The sequence below is a fragment of the Nelumbo nucifera genome, chromosome 1, assembly GCF_055504915.1.
Source record: "Nelumbo nucifera cultivar China Antique chromosome 1, China Antique-T2T, whole genome shotgun sequence".
Lineage (NCBI taxonomy): Eukaryota > Viridiplantae > Streptophyta > Magnoliopsida > Proteales > Nelumbonaceae > Nelumbo > Nelumbo nucifera.
Genome location: NC_142649.1, coordinates 182,495,581 through 182,511,881, shown reverse-complemented (window position 1 = coordinate 182,511,881; position 16,301 = coordinate 182,495,581). Strand labels below are relative to the sequence as shown.

At 39.5% G+C, this 16,301-nt stretch overlaps 1 protein-coding gene across 2 annotated transcripts in view; it reads right to left on the bottom strand.

Annotated features, from left to right (window-relative positions):
• Nucleotides 1–15,284, bottom strand: part of LOC104600210 (C-terminal binding protein AN-like) — a 31,938-nt gene extending 16,654 nt beyond the window's left edge. For both annotated transcript variants that reach the window (XM_010263045.3, XM_088895513.1), the window contains exons 1-3: nucleotides 14,258–15,284; nucleotides 13,324–13,492; nucleotides 13,102–13,232 (exon numbers count right to left, since the gene is read on the bottom strand). In XM_010263045.3, the coding sequence (XP_010261347.1) occupies nucleotides 13,102–13,232; nucleotides 13,324–13,492; nucleotides 14,258–14,878 (921 nt within the window). In that variant the 5' untranslated portion in view covers nucleotides 14,879–15,284. The remainder of the gene's footprint in view (nucleotides 1–13,101; nucleotides 13,233–13,323; nucleotides 13,493–14,257) is intronic.
• Nucleotides 15,285–16,301: the final 1,017 nt, after the last annotated feature.

The following is a 16,301-nucleotide window of genomic DNA, read 5'->3' as shown; positions in this document are numbered from 1 at the left end:
CACATCAAAAGGAGGGGTCCATCTGCAGCCAAACAAAGAGGAAAACCAATTCCAAGCAAAAGAAGCAAAAGGACAAAGCAATAATAGATGTGTAATTGACTCACCACAACCCAAAGAAAGACAACAAACATGAGGGAAAAGGCAGCAATTTGGTCTTCTTTTTTGTAGTTTATCCAAAGTATTAATTTTTTAGAGTACCACCTCCCAACAAAAAGCCCTAATCTTCGGGGGTATAGGGTCACACTACACTTCCTTTGTGGGAAAAGAACCTACAACATTAGAAGACTGAAGGAGGGCAGTGAAGAAAGAAGCACATGTAAAGTAGCCAGAGGATGACACCAACCAAATTCTGCTGTCTGAACAAGAAAGATCCAAGAATAGTAAGCTGAGAAGGGAAATGAGTTCATCTACTAATCCCATTTCAGACTCCCTTAACCCTCTCCTTAGCCCCAAGTCCCAAGAATTTTCAGTACCAAGAACATTGGAAATTGTTGACTCTTTGTTTAGGGAAAGGGAACAGATAGATGGAAATCTATCTTTAAGAGAGGACTCCCCAAACCAAACATTTTCCTAGAACCACACTTTATTACCTGCACAAGCATCATACCTGATATACGAAGAAAAGGAAGGCAATAAACCATGAATCGGTTTCCAGGGGGAATACCGAGATGCCCTAGGGTCAAGACCAGCATCCCACCCATTGTCTGCCATACCGTGAATACTCACAATCACCTTTTGCCACATATTGCCTTGTTCCAGGTGGAATTTCCACAACCATTTTCCCAGCAGTGCAACATTCCTTAGTTTAATATCCCTATCCCTAGACCCCCACTATCCCTACTTCTGGATACTATCTCCCACTTCACTAGGTGATCTTTCTTTGTGTCCCCTAGCTCCCACAAGAAGTCCCTCATTAATTTCTCTAGTTGGTTGGCCACTTTGGTGGGGATCCTAAAGGTAGATAAATAGTAGACTGGTAGATTAGTCATAGTTGACATTATTAGTGTTATTCTTCCCCCTAAAGATTTGTAATTTCTTTTCCACCCTACCAGCCTTTTTGTGAATCTTTCCACTACTAGATACCAAAAGCTATCTATGCAGCTCTTGCCCCAATTCACCTTAAGGTTAGAAACCCTTTCAAAGTGAGTTACTAGCCTTTGTAGTTGAGTCAGTTCTTCCCTTTCCCCTTAACAAAATATAGCAATATCATCTGCAAATTGTAAATATGCCACCACCACCTCTTCCCTTCCAATTCTCCAACCTTCTATCTGATTTGTAACATCAGCCCTTGAGATCAAAACACCCAATATGCCTACAACTAGAGTAAAGTGAAAGGGGGGAGAGAATCTCCTTGCCTTTTTAGGAATCAAAGCCATAAATGTAACATTGGCTTCTAAATTGATCTTACATCTCTCAAAAAAACTTAGAGAAAACCTCCAATAAGTCACCACCTATAATGTCCCAGCAATCTTGGTAGAAGGCCATTGTGAAACAGCACAAAATAAATAAATAAATAATAATAATAAGAGGATGAGGATGAGGATGATGATATGTATAGATAATATGAGGATGTTGAGATGATGAGTAACAAGACTAAAAAGGACAGGATCATAATTAAGTGCAATAGTGGGAACTTAGGAATAGCTCCAATTAGTGACAATGTAAGGGAAATTTGATTAGAATGGTTTAGCCATACACATAGACAACCAATGACTGCACCAATGAGTGAATTGGTGCAAGTAGACGACTGTAAGGGAAGACAAAAGAAAACATGATTTAAACAGAAAATATGGCTCTTAATACATCATAATGGCAGGATAGCAATTTTTTTCTCTGATAAATTATGGCAGGATAGAATTTGTCTAGTCGACTCAACTCCAAATAGTTGAATTTAAGTCAAAGTTAAATTGAGTATATAATGTATAATTAAAAGAGAACGAAGGGAAGGACAACCCTCTCAATGGATTTGCAGGTATGAATGGACGTTGACCTTATAAACCTTTCATGCTTCTTTTTTTTTTTTGATAAATGGCAAAAAGTGTTGTTTTATAATAGGAATTTAAAGCAAGAGAGCAAGGCATCATCCACTATACAAGTATGTCTATATCAGAAACTTCTTAAAAAGTATCACTATATCATGTACAAAATGTAATCAAACAATAATTAAGTTCCAGTTATTTGTAAAATCTGCTACTGAAACTCTTGAGAATTGATGCAACGTTCTAGCCAATCTAAAAAGAATAACTAATTAGAAGCAGCTTGCCAAGGAATCTTCAAAACAATTGCAACAGCTCTGTATGTGGGTGGTTAAAAGCAACAGACCTTCATCCATTCAAGAATGAATCGAATAAAAAGCTTTTTCATCAACAACAATGAACAACTGAAACAGTTTTATATGAAACTAGATATATGGGCATCAGGAGCTATTAAATATCATCATCATCATTTAAGCCTTGTCCAACTACATGGAGTCGGCTACATAAATCCTATTCCACCATTCTGTTCTATTTAGGGGTGCAACTTGGACTGGGTTGAGTTGGGAATTTGTTAAATTTTAAATGGGCCTAAACCCTGATCCAAGCCTAATGTAGTTGAAATTCTTGAAGTCAAGCAACCCAACTTCCACCCCTAGTTCTATTCAATGCCTTCTTGGTCTACCTTTGGCTTTTCTAGCCCTTCCAACTTGTAACAAATCACTTCTTCCTATTGATGCTTGGATAGTCTTCTCTGCACATGTCCTAACCATCTTCATCTACTTTCCCTCATTTTATCACCTATCGAAGCTACTCCTAAGTTCCTTAAGTTCATTTCTGATCCTATCTTTTCTAATTTTTCCACTCACCCATCTCTACATCTGCATTTTTAACACACTCAATTTTTTTGATAAATGAGCGGAATTTTATTAATTACAGGAAAAGTGTACAACAGCCTATGAGGAGGCACAAGATGTTACTTCCCCCCCGGAGTTGAACAATAAGCAAACAACACACACTAGCCTTAATTACAGTTATAAAGTAGCCCAAAACAGATCACCCCTTGATACCCCTTGTTTAGCCAAAGAAACAGCCATGGCATTGCCGATCTACTGACCCACTGAAACCTAACTACCATATTTTTTGTCAGCCAGTTAACTTTCTTCAAAAGATCCCTGTAACCCCAAAAGATTGTTTCTAAATTTGTCTACCAGCCCACTACCACCTTGGAGTTCCCCTCAATTATCAAGTTTTCCACTCCAAGTTGACTGGTAACCTGAATACCTTGTACCGCTGCTAGTATCTCAGCCCTTATAGAATTAATCGCCAACACCCACTAATCCTGAGAAAAGAGATAGGATGTTGCTGTCTTTATCTCTCAGAATTCCTCCTATACCCGAGGGCCCTGGATTACCTTGACTACTTCTGTCAAAACTCAATTTTACCGCTCCTGCCAGAGGGGGTTTCAATTCTGCTTGTACTCTGTTCTTTGTGGAGGTTGTGGATCCCACTGCTGCCCAATTTCTCCTTAAATCATCATAAGAATAATTCACAAACAAGTCTGAAGTTTTCAGCCAAGAAGTTGTCCTTGTTATTATACACTACTTTACTTCAAGAAGGCTTCTTTCCTTTTCTTGAAATATTCTACCATTCCTCTCCTCCCATAAAGTCCACAAGCTAGCTGCTCTGATACATTTCCACATTAGCTTCCCTCTCTTTGTCAGTCTCCCAAAGGCGGACGGAGCAAAAAGCAGATTTACATTAGAGGGCAAGCTCCACCTACACCCAAATAATAATAAAACCCAGTTCCAAATATTAGCAGCAAAAGAGCAAGATATTAACAAATGATGACAGTCCTCACTCTTCACTTTACACAAAAGGCACCAGTTGGGGGACAAGCACATATAAGGTTTCTTCTCTTGCAAGTTTTCCACAGTATTGATCTTACCATGAAAGGCTTCCCAACAGAATACAGCTATTTTAGGAGGAATGGCCTTGACCAAATTTCTTTAACAGGGAAGACCGGAGAGGAGAAGGTAGAACAAAGGGATTTAAAGAAAGAAGCACAAGTGAAGGAGCCATTGGGGGTCAGAGACCAAATCCTTTTATCGGGTCTAGAGGGGTCCATACACACAAAGTCTAGAGGAACCAAGAGCTCTAAAACACAAGCACAAGCAGATTCATCATCCCTTAAACCCCTTCGAAACCCAAAATCCTAGTTTAAAACCAAAGGGAGACCAGGGGGAGAAGAACCTTGAGTGCCCACCCAAAAAAAAGGACTGAGTTTCCAAAGCGAGCATCACACCTTACAAACCTGAGGAATTTGGGGAGAATGCTAAAAATTGCCTTCCAAGGTGTTGTGAGCAAAGCCTTTCAGGATACCCCAGCATCCCAACCTCTAAAACACTCAATTTTTGGACATGATGTTTCTTGACTGCCTAACACTTTACTCCATACAACATTGTTGTCCTTATAACCAACTTATAAAATTTTCCTTTTACCCTAGGTGATACTCTATCACATAATACTCCAAATGCACAACTTCATCCTGCTTTAATTCTATGGGCAACATCCTCCTGTATCTCTCACTTGTCAAGCAAGGTAACAAAATAGGTCACACAAAGGTATCTCTTGGTGTCCACCTCCAACCCTAATTGTACCCTGATTTTCACTCCTATTATTATTAAACTTACGTTGCATATATATTGTTTTAGTCCTACTTATTTTAGACCTTGTCTCTAAGGTATTTGTCCAAAAATTTAATTTTGCATTTAATCCTTTAGAATACCATATCATCAGCAAATAATATGCACCATGGGACCTCCTTTTGACTATTTTTGCTTTTTAGGCTTTGGGTCGAGACCACACCACTAAGTGCTTATTTGTGTTTGGGAAATACACCTAAATAAGTGCTTATTCCTGAGAATAAGCACTAAAAAAGCCCAATTGTTTTTAAGTGCTTATTTCCTTTCTGGTTTGTCTTGGCAGCCACGTCATTTTGAAAATACCTATACTATCCCTGTTTGAAAGAAGTGCTTTTTCACCGAACACTCATGATTTCAAATAAGCACTCCCAGCCTTAGTCAATTCATCCATGACCAGTGCAAATAAATAAGGGCCAAGTATAGAGCCTTGGTGAAATCCATTACAATTGAAAACTCTTAAAGTCACTCCCACGATGGTTCTAACATTAGACATTACCCCCTCATACATGTCTTTAATTAAGTCAGAATACCTATATGGCACTCCTTTTTTTCCAAAACCCACCATATTATCTCTCTAGGAACTATAATATGCTTTCTCTTGATCAATGGATAACATATGAATTGTTTGTATTCAGTTCTATAGAAGAAGAAGAAGAAGAAGAAGAAGAGAATAGAAAAAGAGAGGTTTAGAAGAAATGGACGGCACACCTTCTCCAGCCCTCCAAGACAGCTTTTATACTAGGGCAATAAGAAAGAGATACAATGACAAATCTGCCCCTGATTAGTAGGCAGTAAGAAAACATAAAAAACAAAGTAAGCCCAGGCCCATTTAGCCCAGGAAGGAAGTTACACAAGTAAATGTCAATTATGTCATGACAAAACATAAACAGGCCCAAGCCCACAATGCTAGGCTACACAACATGAATAACTCTTTTTCTTCTTCTAACGATGATAACCCATAGTACTCTTTCTCCATTCATTTCACATCTTTTTTGTTTTCATTATCTTATTAAATAGTTTAATGAGCCATAATAAGCTTAGTTATCCCATACCTTTCCAAACATTTATCAGAATACCATTAGGTCCTAATGCCTTTCCCTTTTTTTTTGAAAAAAGTAAGGTAATTTATTAAGACAAACAGAAATTACAGAGAGCTCCAAAACCAGAGCTAGAATACAGAGAACCAAGCCCAAAACTAGACTACAGCTCAAACAAACTTCTAGACCTCAGCTGTGCACTAAGAGCCCTGGATTGGAACCCTTTCACAGCTGAAGTCCAAGACACTAATTTCCCCACACTACAAGATACAAGACTGTCTACATCTTTAGATTTGTTTTGAAAAACTCTTCTGTTTCTCTCTGCCCAGATGGTGCTGATAACTGCTGCAGGAATAGCCAACCACACACTTTTTGCCAACTTGGAGAGGCCTTGAAGCTCCCAATTTCTTAAGAGATCCATCACTTTACTTGGCATGACCCAGGAAAGTCCCACAGAAGAAAGAAAATGATCCCACAAGACTGTTGAGACAGGATAATGTATAAAAAGATGGCTGTTGTCCTCTTCATTTTGGCCACAAAGCACACAACCCAAAATTTGAATTTGCAATCCACTTCTAACCAGATTCAGCTTAGCGAGGTTTCTGTCCAAGGCCACAGCCCAAAGTAGTGCATTTATTTTATGAGGGGGAATCTGGCTCCAAACTTTTTCAGCCAGCAAATTTTCACTATTCCCCCCTGACAATTTTTTGGCAAAGGACTTCACTGAGAATAAACCATCAGCCGACCACTTCCACACCCAGGAGTCTTCTTCCTGCACTTTTAATATCTGATTTGAGAGCAGAGCAAGCAGATCCATCACTTGCTCCACTTCACAATCTTGAAACTCCCTTCTGACAACAGGATTCCAGGAAACCACATTTTCTCTCAGCTCATAGCAGTCAGCAATCAATGCCTCTTGAATCTCTGCAATCTGGAACAGCTGTGGGAACAGTTCCTCTAAAGATCTGGTATTACGCCAATTATCTTCCCAAAATTTCAGGCGATGGCCAGACCCCTGTTTAAAGGAACGTCAACTATTTAGCATAGGAAAAGATTCCATAATTTTCTTCCACAGAGAACATCCCAGAGACGGGAGGTTAGAAATGGTTAGCCAGTCCCCACTATCAGTTTCATACTTAGCTGCTAAAATTTTCCTCCACCAGCTGTCTCTTTCCATACCAAATCTCCATATCCATTTCCCCAACAGGGCCCTCTTAAAAGTTTGCAGCTTCCTCACTCCCAATCCTCCTTTTTCTTTTGGAGTGCACACCTGATCCCATTTTACTAAGTACATTTTCTTCTCCTCCCAACCTTTGCACAGAAAATCCCTCCAGAGCTTTTCTAACCTTTGAGCCACATTTGTTGGGATTGGGAATAATGAAAGAAAATACGAAGGTAAGTTAGATAGGGAACTCTTGAGAAGAGTAATTCTGCCCCCCAAAGACAAGTATTTAGCTTTCCAAGAGGCTAATTTTCTTTCCAACCTCTCCACCACCAGGTCCCAAACTAAGGAGGAAGTGCACTTAGCCCCCAACGGGAGGCCAAGAAACATAGTGGGCAAAAATCCAGTCTGACATACAAAACTTCTGCTAGAGCCTCAAGATTCTCAACCTTCCCAACTGGTATTATTCTATTCTTTGACTAATTTACTCTCAATCCCGACACAATTTCAAACTAGCTCAGCACCCCTTGTAAAACCCGCAATTGTTCTACAGCATCAATAAAACAAAGAGTGTCATCTGGAAATTGAAGCATTTGCACCTTTTTCTGCTCCTGGATTTGCCTCAAATCCTTTCCACAACCCCTCTTCCCCAACTCGGTTCAAAAACAAAGATAAAATCTCCATAACACAAATGAAGAGCAGTGGGGACAGGGGGTCTCCTTGTCTTAGGCCTCTGGAACTTTTGAAGAAATCAGCCAGCTCTCCATTCACAAGAACTACAAATTTAGGGGAAGAAACACACACTTTAATCCAATCCCTCCCTTTCTGGACAAAGTTCATCCTTTCCAAGACAAAATCCTGAAATTATCATAAGCCTTCTCAAGGTCCAGCTTACAAATCAGCCCCAGATTACCTTCCCTTTTCCTTGAGTCTATCAGTTCATTTGCCACCGTGATGCTATCTAACATTTGTCTATCCGGAGCAAACGCAAATTGATTCTTAGCAATCACTACATTAAGAAATTTTTTTAATCTTTCTACAAGAACCTTTGCCAATATTTTGTAGAAGTTGTTTAGCAAACTAATAGGTCTAAAGTCTTTAATGTTTGTTGCACCCTCCACCTTGGGGATTAAAGAAATAAAAGTGGAGTTCAAGCTTCTTTCCAAAGCAGCATTATGGTGAAAATCTTGAAATACTTTTGGCAGATCCACCTTCACCACCTCCCAACACTTCTTGTAGAAAATGCTAGTAAGACCATATATCCCAGGAGACTTATCAGCTTCCATGCTCTTCATCACTTTCCAGATTTCTTCCTCTGTGAAGGGGGCTTCCAGCTCCCTTTTCTGAATTTCTGAAATCCTCTTAAAATCTAGATCCACCGGGAAAGATCTTCTAATCCAATTTTATTTGAATACTTCTGAAAAATATTTAGTGGCTATGCTTTTCAATTCTGCCCCATTCTCTCCCACCTGACCCTCAAATTCAAGCCTCTCAAATTGGTTAAATCTTTTCCTAGCATTCGCCATCTTGTGGAAAAAACCAGAATTTTTATCCCCCGCTTTGAGCCATTTGACTTTGGCTCTTTGTCTCCATTCCGGTTCATCTTTAAAGGCTAGATGATCAAGGGTCGATTTTGCTGCCTGTCTTCTTCTTCTTTCTTCCTCTACTATGGGACCAGCTTCCTTAGCCAAGTCAATTTCTTTGATTATTTCTAGACACCCTCTTCTTTTCTGATTCTGAGACCCCTTGGAACTCCAACCTCCATGTTTTCAAGAATTCATTGATCCTTTTGATCTTTTCTGCAAAGATGAATGAGCTCGTACCTGGGCTTCGGACCACTTTGAGTTAAGAAGAGGGATCAGCCCCACCTCCTCGAACCACCTATTCTCCATTTTAAATGAAGTTTTCTATTTGGTTCCTTGCTTTCCACAAATCAGCTGTATAGGGGTATGATCCGAGAGTGGTCTTGGAAGGGCCACTTGCTTTGTGAAGTTAAAAGAGCTCTCCCACCCCGGAGAAATTAGAAATCTGTCTAACTTGACCAACGCCAGAAAATCCTAGTTATTTGTCCAGGTGAATTGAGTTTGAGCCCCTAACAACGGGAGATCAATTAACTCAAAGTGATTAACAAATTCTGCAAATTTTCTCATTTCCCTTGTTCTCCTTGATCCACCCTTCCTTTCTTCCAGAAATCTAACCACATTAAAATCCCCACCTATAACCCAAGGGATGGTGTGAGAACCTCTAGTTTCGGCAAGATCTTCTCCCTGCATTTATAGTAGGGCCATAGACATTGGTAAATTGCCCTTGGAATCCACCCTCTAACTCCAAAATTACCGACAATGAGAATTCACCTTCAAAAGAAGACACCAGCTTACATTACCTGTCCCACAGGATTAGAATACCCCCTGCACTTCCCCTAGCTAGTTTACTCACCCACCTCACCTAACCATCTCCCCAAATGCTTCTTATAACTTCAGCCTCCACCGAATCTAGCTTGGATTCTTGAAAAAAGACCACATCCAATTTCCATCTTTTGAGCAGATCATAGACCACCATTCTCCTCCTACCTGATCCTAGCCCCCTCACATTCCACGAGAGAAATTTTAAATCCATCAAAAACAATAGAAAAAACACCAACCCCCCTAACCTTACACCTTCTTCCCCCCCCCCTACCTTGATGAGCCTTCCCCCTACCTGCCTTGTCGTTCAAACCCCATGCCAACCTCATTACCTCCCTGCTTTTCTTTCCCCTTGAGCCCCCTTTTTTTATGTTTAGCTTTCCTCTCTTCTTTAACCACCACCTTTCTATTTTTTTCTAAATACTTAATTGTCTCTTCCTCCAATCCTGCTATGGAAACACCCAAGAATTTACCCAACCCCAACAACTTGGAATTGACCCAAGTCGAAGTGTCATCCACCCCCTTCCCTCTGCCTCCCTCCTCTAAAACCAACCATTTTGCCCCCAAGTCCTTCCCCTTGTTCCAAACTAAAGCCCCCTTGCTCCATCCCCCCCTGACCCTGTGTACATATCTGGTTCTCATCGACCCCCGAAGAAGGCATCCCTCCTGCCTCACGGGTTATCGAATCCCTTATGATCGCCAAGGGGGTTATCTCTGCTAGTTTCTCATCTAGATTAGGATACACAGACAAAGCAAGTCCATCTCCCCATTTTCCCGTTTCCCCATTACCTTCTTGATTCTTCGACTCCAAATGCCTTCCAACTGGTAGTACGTTCAACTCAAGAAGACACTCGATCATGGTTTCAAATGTCGCCAAATGTCACTAATGTCGCCCAACATATATCGATGTCGAGGCTCAGCGACATGAAAGTGGATGGTAATATAAAAATTACATTATGTCGGTCGACATTTCCTATATTTCGGAAATGTCGACCAAATTGGTCCAAATAACCAAAAAAAATACAGTTTTTCCTATTATGTCGACAGGATGTCAACTAATGTACATTAAAAATATAGTATATTAGTATATTATATTAATATAATACAGTATATTAATATAGATTAGTCCATTAATAATTTTTATTTAATATTTCAAATAAAATATTTATAAAAAGAATTAACAAAATATAAAAACAAAAGAATAAATTAATTACTTTATAATATAAAACATAAAATATTTTTCAAGTAATAAAATATTAACTAGTTAGTATTTTTAAAATAATTATTAAAATCAGAAAATGTTTATTAAATTTTATAATAAACCATATTCTACATTTAATATAAAAAATCAGAATAAATTTAATACTAAATCATAATTTATTATAAATTTAGTATTAAAAATCATAATAAATTCATTAAGTTTTATAAGAAATTATCATAATCTTAATACTACAAAAAGGAGAATCAGTTTATTAAATTTATAATAAAACATAGTATTATAACTTTAATATTTAAAAAATCGGAATAAATGTATTTCTATTTACTAGTGTGAAATAAATATATTAGAATTTATAATAAATCAGAATTAAAATAAGAAAAGAAAATATCAGATAACCTTGTAAAAACATCAAAATGCATAATAAATCAGTAAATTGTCATTTACTAATTTGTTATTGATCTTAGTTTCTTAGCTTTATATAATGGTTGGGAATAAGATAATAGTCTAGAAATATGTATTAATGCTTCTTTTATCATTTTACAAAATATCTTTGCATATTTCCACATATTTCATAATATTTCCACAATGTCTCTAATTTTTACAATATTTCCCCCCGACATTTCCAACATAGTCCTATATTTTGGTAAGAGACATTTCCATCGACATCGACATTTTAAACCTTGCACTCGACCATCGCCTCTTTAAACCGGGTTTTCGAAAAGCCCTCCCAATTTTGTCTCATGTTGAAAATTTGAATTTCCTTCTGTTTATTTCCTGCTCCCCCCAAGTCCATCGGACAAGTATCTTGTGGCTGATCTGGAATCATCTTTTCCCATAAGGTTGGAAGGGATTCAACAGGGATCCCACACAGTACGGGTCACAACTCCATCCTTTCTTCTCCCTTCGTCTTCTCTTTCTCCAGTGAACTCCTCTCTCCGTTGCTCTCCTCTTCTTCCTCAGCAATTACTACCGTTCTACTCACCATCGAGTCCTCCCACTCCCCCTGATTCCCTTGGCCCTTCTCCCTCACCCCTTCCCCTCTGCCCTCCCTGTAAAACACTTGTGGTCTTCTTTCAGGCCAGATCCACACACAGAAAGACAAGTCCCCTGCTTCGATCTTCACTTTCTCCGGGATCTTACCCCCCCCCCGACCTTCACCTTCATCCTAATCCATTCGTAGGTCTTAAGCTCCCCCATTGAATTGTCTGTACCTAGAATTCCCCCACAAACATCTCCAATTCCTTGCATAACACTCAGACATCACAACGGGAGTGGCAGCCCAAAAACTTTGATCCAAATCTCTTTTGGCTCTCTGGTTTCCCCCAATTTCTCCGATGTATAGTTCACCATTGTTTCTTCCCACCAATCTAGTGTCAATCTGTTATGGCCAATACTCCAAGGTCCATTCTTGAGCACCAATTCCGCCTCCTCCTTCAACGGAACTATGAAAAGGTACAGGTTTTCTATTAGCTTTTTTACCCTCACTCCACCCACCGCCATCCAGCACCTTGTCACCCAAGCCTCCACTTCCTCTACCAAACACTTTCTATCATAATAACCTACTAAACACCCCTGCAAAAACGTTGTCCTTTCCCTAACCCCCTGCACTGACATTTCTAGCACAATCTTCTCCCCATCAATCTTTTGCTTTGTTACTCCAAAGTTTGGCCAAACTCCCGCCGCCACCGCTTTCTTGTAGGAAAGATTCCTACTGATGTTTGGAATCTTCCTTCCTGGGTTGTACCACATCTCCGCTCTTCATCTTCTTCCCTAACCCCTCCCATGCTGGCCCTTTTCCATTTTCGTAACCTTTACAGCTTTTGTCCTACACCACAATTGCCATAGTTGTCAGTCCTCCATTCACAGTCGCCTCTGATTAGGTTCACAGTCGCCTCCATTCAATATTCCTCAATATCCGTCTTTCTGGTGCTTTTCTTCATCCTTCATGCCAAGAAAAAACTGAAAAAAGGACTTGACTATCTAAATCTCATGGGGTTCTCTTCTGTCTCTTTTTCTATTCTTGCCCCACCTTTGCCTATGAGGTTTCCTCTTTAACTTATTTCATTAGGGCCTACTTCTGAGATTAGAGTTTTTACTAGGTGTTGCATTTGAAGATTATGACCAGTAGCAAGCGCCAATTTAGGCTCCCCATTTGTTACCTATGTCTTTCCCTTCTTCATCTTATCTAAAGCCTCATCCATTTTAGAACCTTTAATTTTTCGAAGGTTCCTATTAATGTCAGTTATATTATAGCTTTTTTTATCGTTCAGTTATATTGTAGTTATTGATCCCTATTCCCTCCCACACTAGTACCCTCTGTATGTTCTTCATTTAGTAACTTTTCAAAATAACTTTTCAGAAGGCACATTTAAGGCAAGGGGTTGGTACATATCGTAACAATAATTTTTTTGGCAAATTGATAGAAACAAGGTAAACAAATTAGGGAGCATGGAAGTAGAAAAGATTCAACCCAAGAGATACAGTTAAATGCATTCCAGGGATTTTACTCAATGATCATATTCAAAGAAGAAATTCATCACCAAAAATCACATACACCCAACTATCTAAGATTACAATTCATACCCTAAGGCTAATGCCCATACCCATGCTTCAATCCATTGTGGCCCTTCAGCACCATCTAGTGCACAGCCAGCAATGGTACCATCTATCAAAAGTTTCTTCAGAGCACAATCATCCAACAGCTGACTACTACCTGTATTCACAAGAAACGCCCCTGCAAACAAGAAGATACATCTTTTCTTCAGATGCAAAAGCTGTCTTAATTTGATTTGCTACAAAGAAGTGCTCGAAATATAAAAACTTACCGGGTTTAATATGTTGCAAGCATTCTGCATTGATGATATGAACAGTCTCATTTGATAGTGCACAATGGAGTGAAATAAGATCACTAGCTGCAAGTAAGTCATTGAGTGTATCCATTCTCCGGGCAGCTGGAGGAAATGTTATAGAAGGCCTGCCTGATTTTCCTGCTCCCTGTGAAAAGATCAGTTTAGAAGAGAAACTCAAGCAGAAAGTGATACTTGAAGAATGAGCGCAAAGGAGCTACAAGTAGATTAGGAAAGCATTCAATATAGCAAGCTTGACTTTCACAGTCCCAATCTTTCTTTCGTTTTCTTTTCTTTTCTTGTCTTTCTTTCCTTTTTTTTTCTGGAAGAGATAAGGTAAAGACACATTCACTTTCTAGATTGATAAGTGGGTTATTTAAAATTGATGAAAAAACGACTAAATGGTATGAATGGAACTTGCTAGATGATAGCTTGAAAGATCTCCAAAAAACCCATAAAATTAGCTTTAACCCAATAGTCGAGGCATGCAAACATAGAGATATGTTGGCACATAACATTTTAAGTCTACAAAAGATTTCCAATTACTGTGCAATAGTGCGATACTGCATTACATTTGCAAATTTGTTTCAAAATATCTTATTACTAAGCTTTTATCCTCATTTCTCTGGCGGGAAAACCACGATAAAATAAATAAATAAACCAACCAGATACTATGTAGTTATTTGGACTTGAAGCATAGAAGTTGGCAATCGAACTAGTCTCAAGAAATGAGGTTAAGTTTATAAGTCAGAATTCCTAGAGATCAAACTTGGATAATGTCAAACCTATAATCGAACGCTTTTTCGATCCAACGGTTTTTAAGTCTATCTGAATAAAGACAGATTACATGAAATGATTTTAACAGAAATATCTATGGATGGAATAGTTAGGAAATTACTCCCATGGTACGTACCTCATGAACATCGAAATAGAGCACACTCATCTTAAACGCCAAGCTCCTAGTAGCTAACGACCTAGCGGACGCGGATCTACCAACAATACCAAGTACGAGCCCTCGACAGCGCCGCATCCCACGACAGAGCGGCTGGACCGAACCGAGCCATCCTGAAGCAGAGAAGGCATGCCGAGAAAGTAAGTGAGTCCGGCGAAGCAGGCAAAGAAAGAGGGCCATGACGGTATCAGCGATCTCTTCAGCACGGGAGGCATCAACATGGACGAGGTGAAGACCGAGATCGGCGGCGAGGGCGGAGTCGGACGAGCGGTCGGTGGAGCCCAGGCAAAGAATGAGTTGCCATGGCTGGAGTCGGCGTTGGGCGGCGCGTGGGAGGAGGACAAGGGAGTGCAGGAGAACGGCGGCTGCGGCCTCGATCCGACCGTCGGCAAGACGGTTAAGGCCGACGTGTTCGACAGTTGCGACGCCGGCCAGGGTTTCTTGTTCGAAGCTGCAGTCCTCGAGGCAGTTGAGAGAAACAACCAAGGGGAGTAGTGGTGACGGTGACTTCAAGTTACCGTCATGGGGAGGCATTGTTGCAGGGCTTCGTTTGGTTGTCTCCATTGTAAGTGAATCTCTCATTTCCTCCTCTTCTTCTCCTTCTTTAATGGCTGCTCTTCTCTTGCATTTTCTTCTCGGTTACTGCTGGAGCTAATCAGCTAAAGCTGTTTCGGCACTTTTGCTTTTGATATCTTTTTCCTCTCCTTTTTCGGTTTCTTTCTTTAAGACTTCAACTCATTCCCGTGCTCCAACGCCAACTCCAACTCCAACTCCAAGAGGCTAGGGTGGACGCTGGATGGTGGAAATGTCCCCAACGACCATCTCGCTTTCTCCGAAACAAAATTGCAAATGCAATGCTTTGTAGACGAGGACTATAAATAGCCTTGTCACTTATTTATTTTCCATTTTGTCTTCACAGGTCACTGCTTTACTAAAAGCCGACGAAAATTTGAGATTAATGCTATATCAATATACCCAAGGTTTTAAAATCGACCCACAAAGGGAATCGATGGTTTGTGCTTAGTGCCATGTTCTTAATCAGTCAGTAAGTGGCATTGGAAAGGATATAAATGTCATGTGAGTGTCATCTAATATTCCTTTTCAACCATCCAAACGTTAATAAAAAATAAACAGTCCTAAATCCTTACCCCCTTCTATTCAATAAAGTTGGGGTCACCAAATGCCCATTGAGTTGTGACCTTAACTTTCTTGAATAGAAGAGACAAGGATTTGGGACTATTCATTTTTTGTTAATGTTTGGATGGTTGATAAAGAGAATTAAATGACACTTGAAGGGCATTTGTCCCTTTTTAGATTGTCACTAAACGGCTGGTTAATGGGTTGGTTAACGACAGGTGTTGGATTGCCACGTTTTGAATGTTTGGGTATTAAGTTGTCGTGTTTTAAAATTCAGGGATCAAAATGGCACTAAGCCCAAAGAACAGGGTACTAATTAGAAATTTTCCCATATTTTTACTCTTTTAGTCTTTTATGAGTGGTCGGTTGAGAAAGAAACAAAAAAGGAAACAATGAATGGGAGAAATGAGAAAAAAAAAGAATGAGAGAAAGGAAGGAATGATGGAAGAATAAAGAGGAGGAAGATACGATGTTTGCTGGAGATGACAATGGTGGTGATAGCGGCAACAAAAATGCATATATCATATTTGAGATCTGATTTCTCTCCGATATGCAATCTTCTTTTCTATTTTTCCTCTCTCTCTCTCTCTCTCTCATATATGAGATCATTCTTGCCTCATATTAGAGAACTGTTGCATCTTTATTAAACCATGAATTGTTGTCCAGGTCGATGGTTCGACTGCCCAGTCTAATAATAATTTGACCAAGTCAACAATTTTTGCCCCAGGGATGAGTTAAGGGTGAAATGAAACCGGTTGCCTAGATGTTTTCTAGGCTGAATGGTCCAATTGCCTGGGTCAATGGCAGTTCGAAAAAAAAAAAAAAACTTTATATACCATGGAGACTATGGAACGATTATGTTTTTATG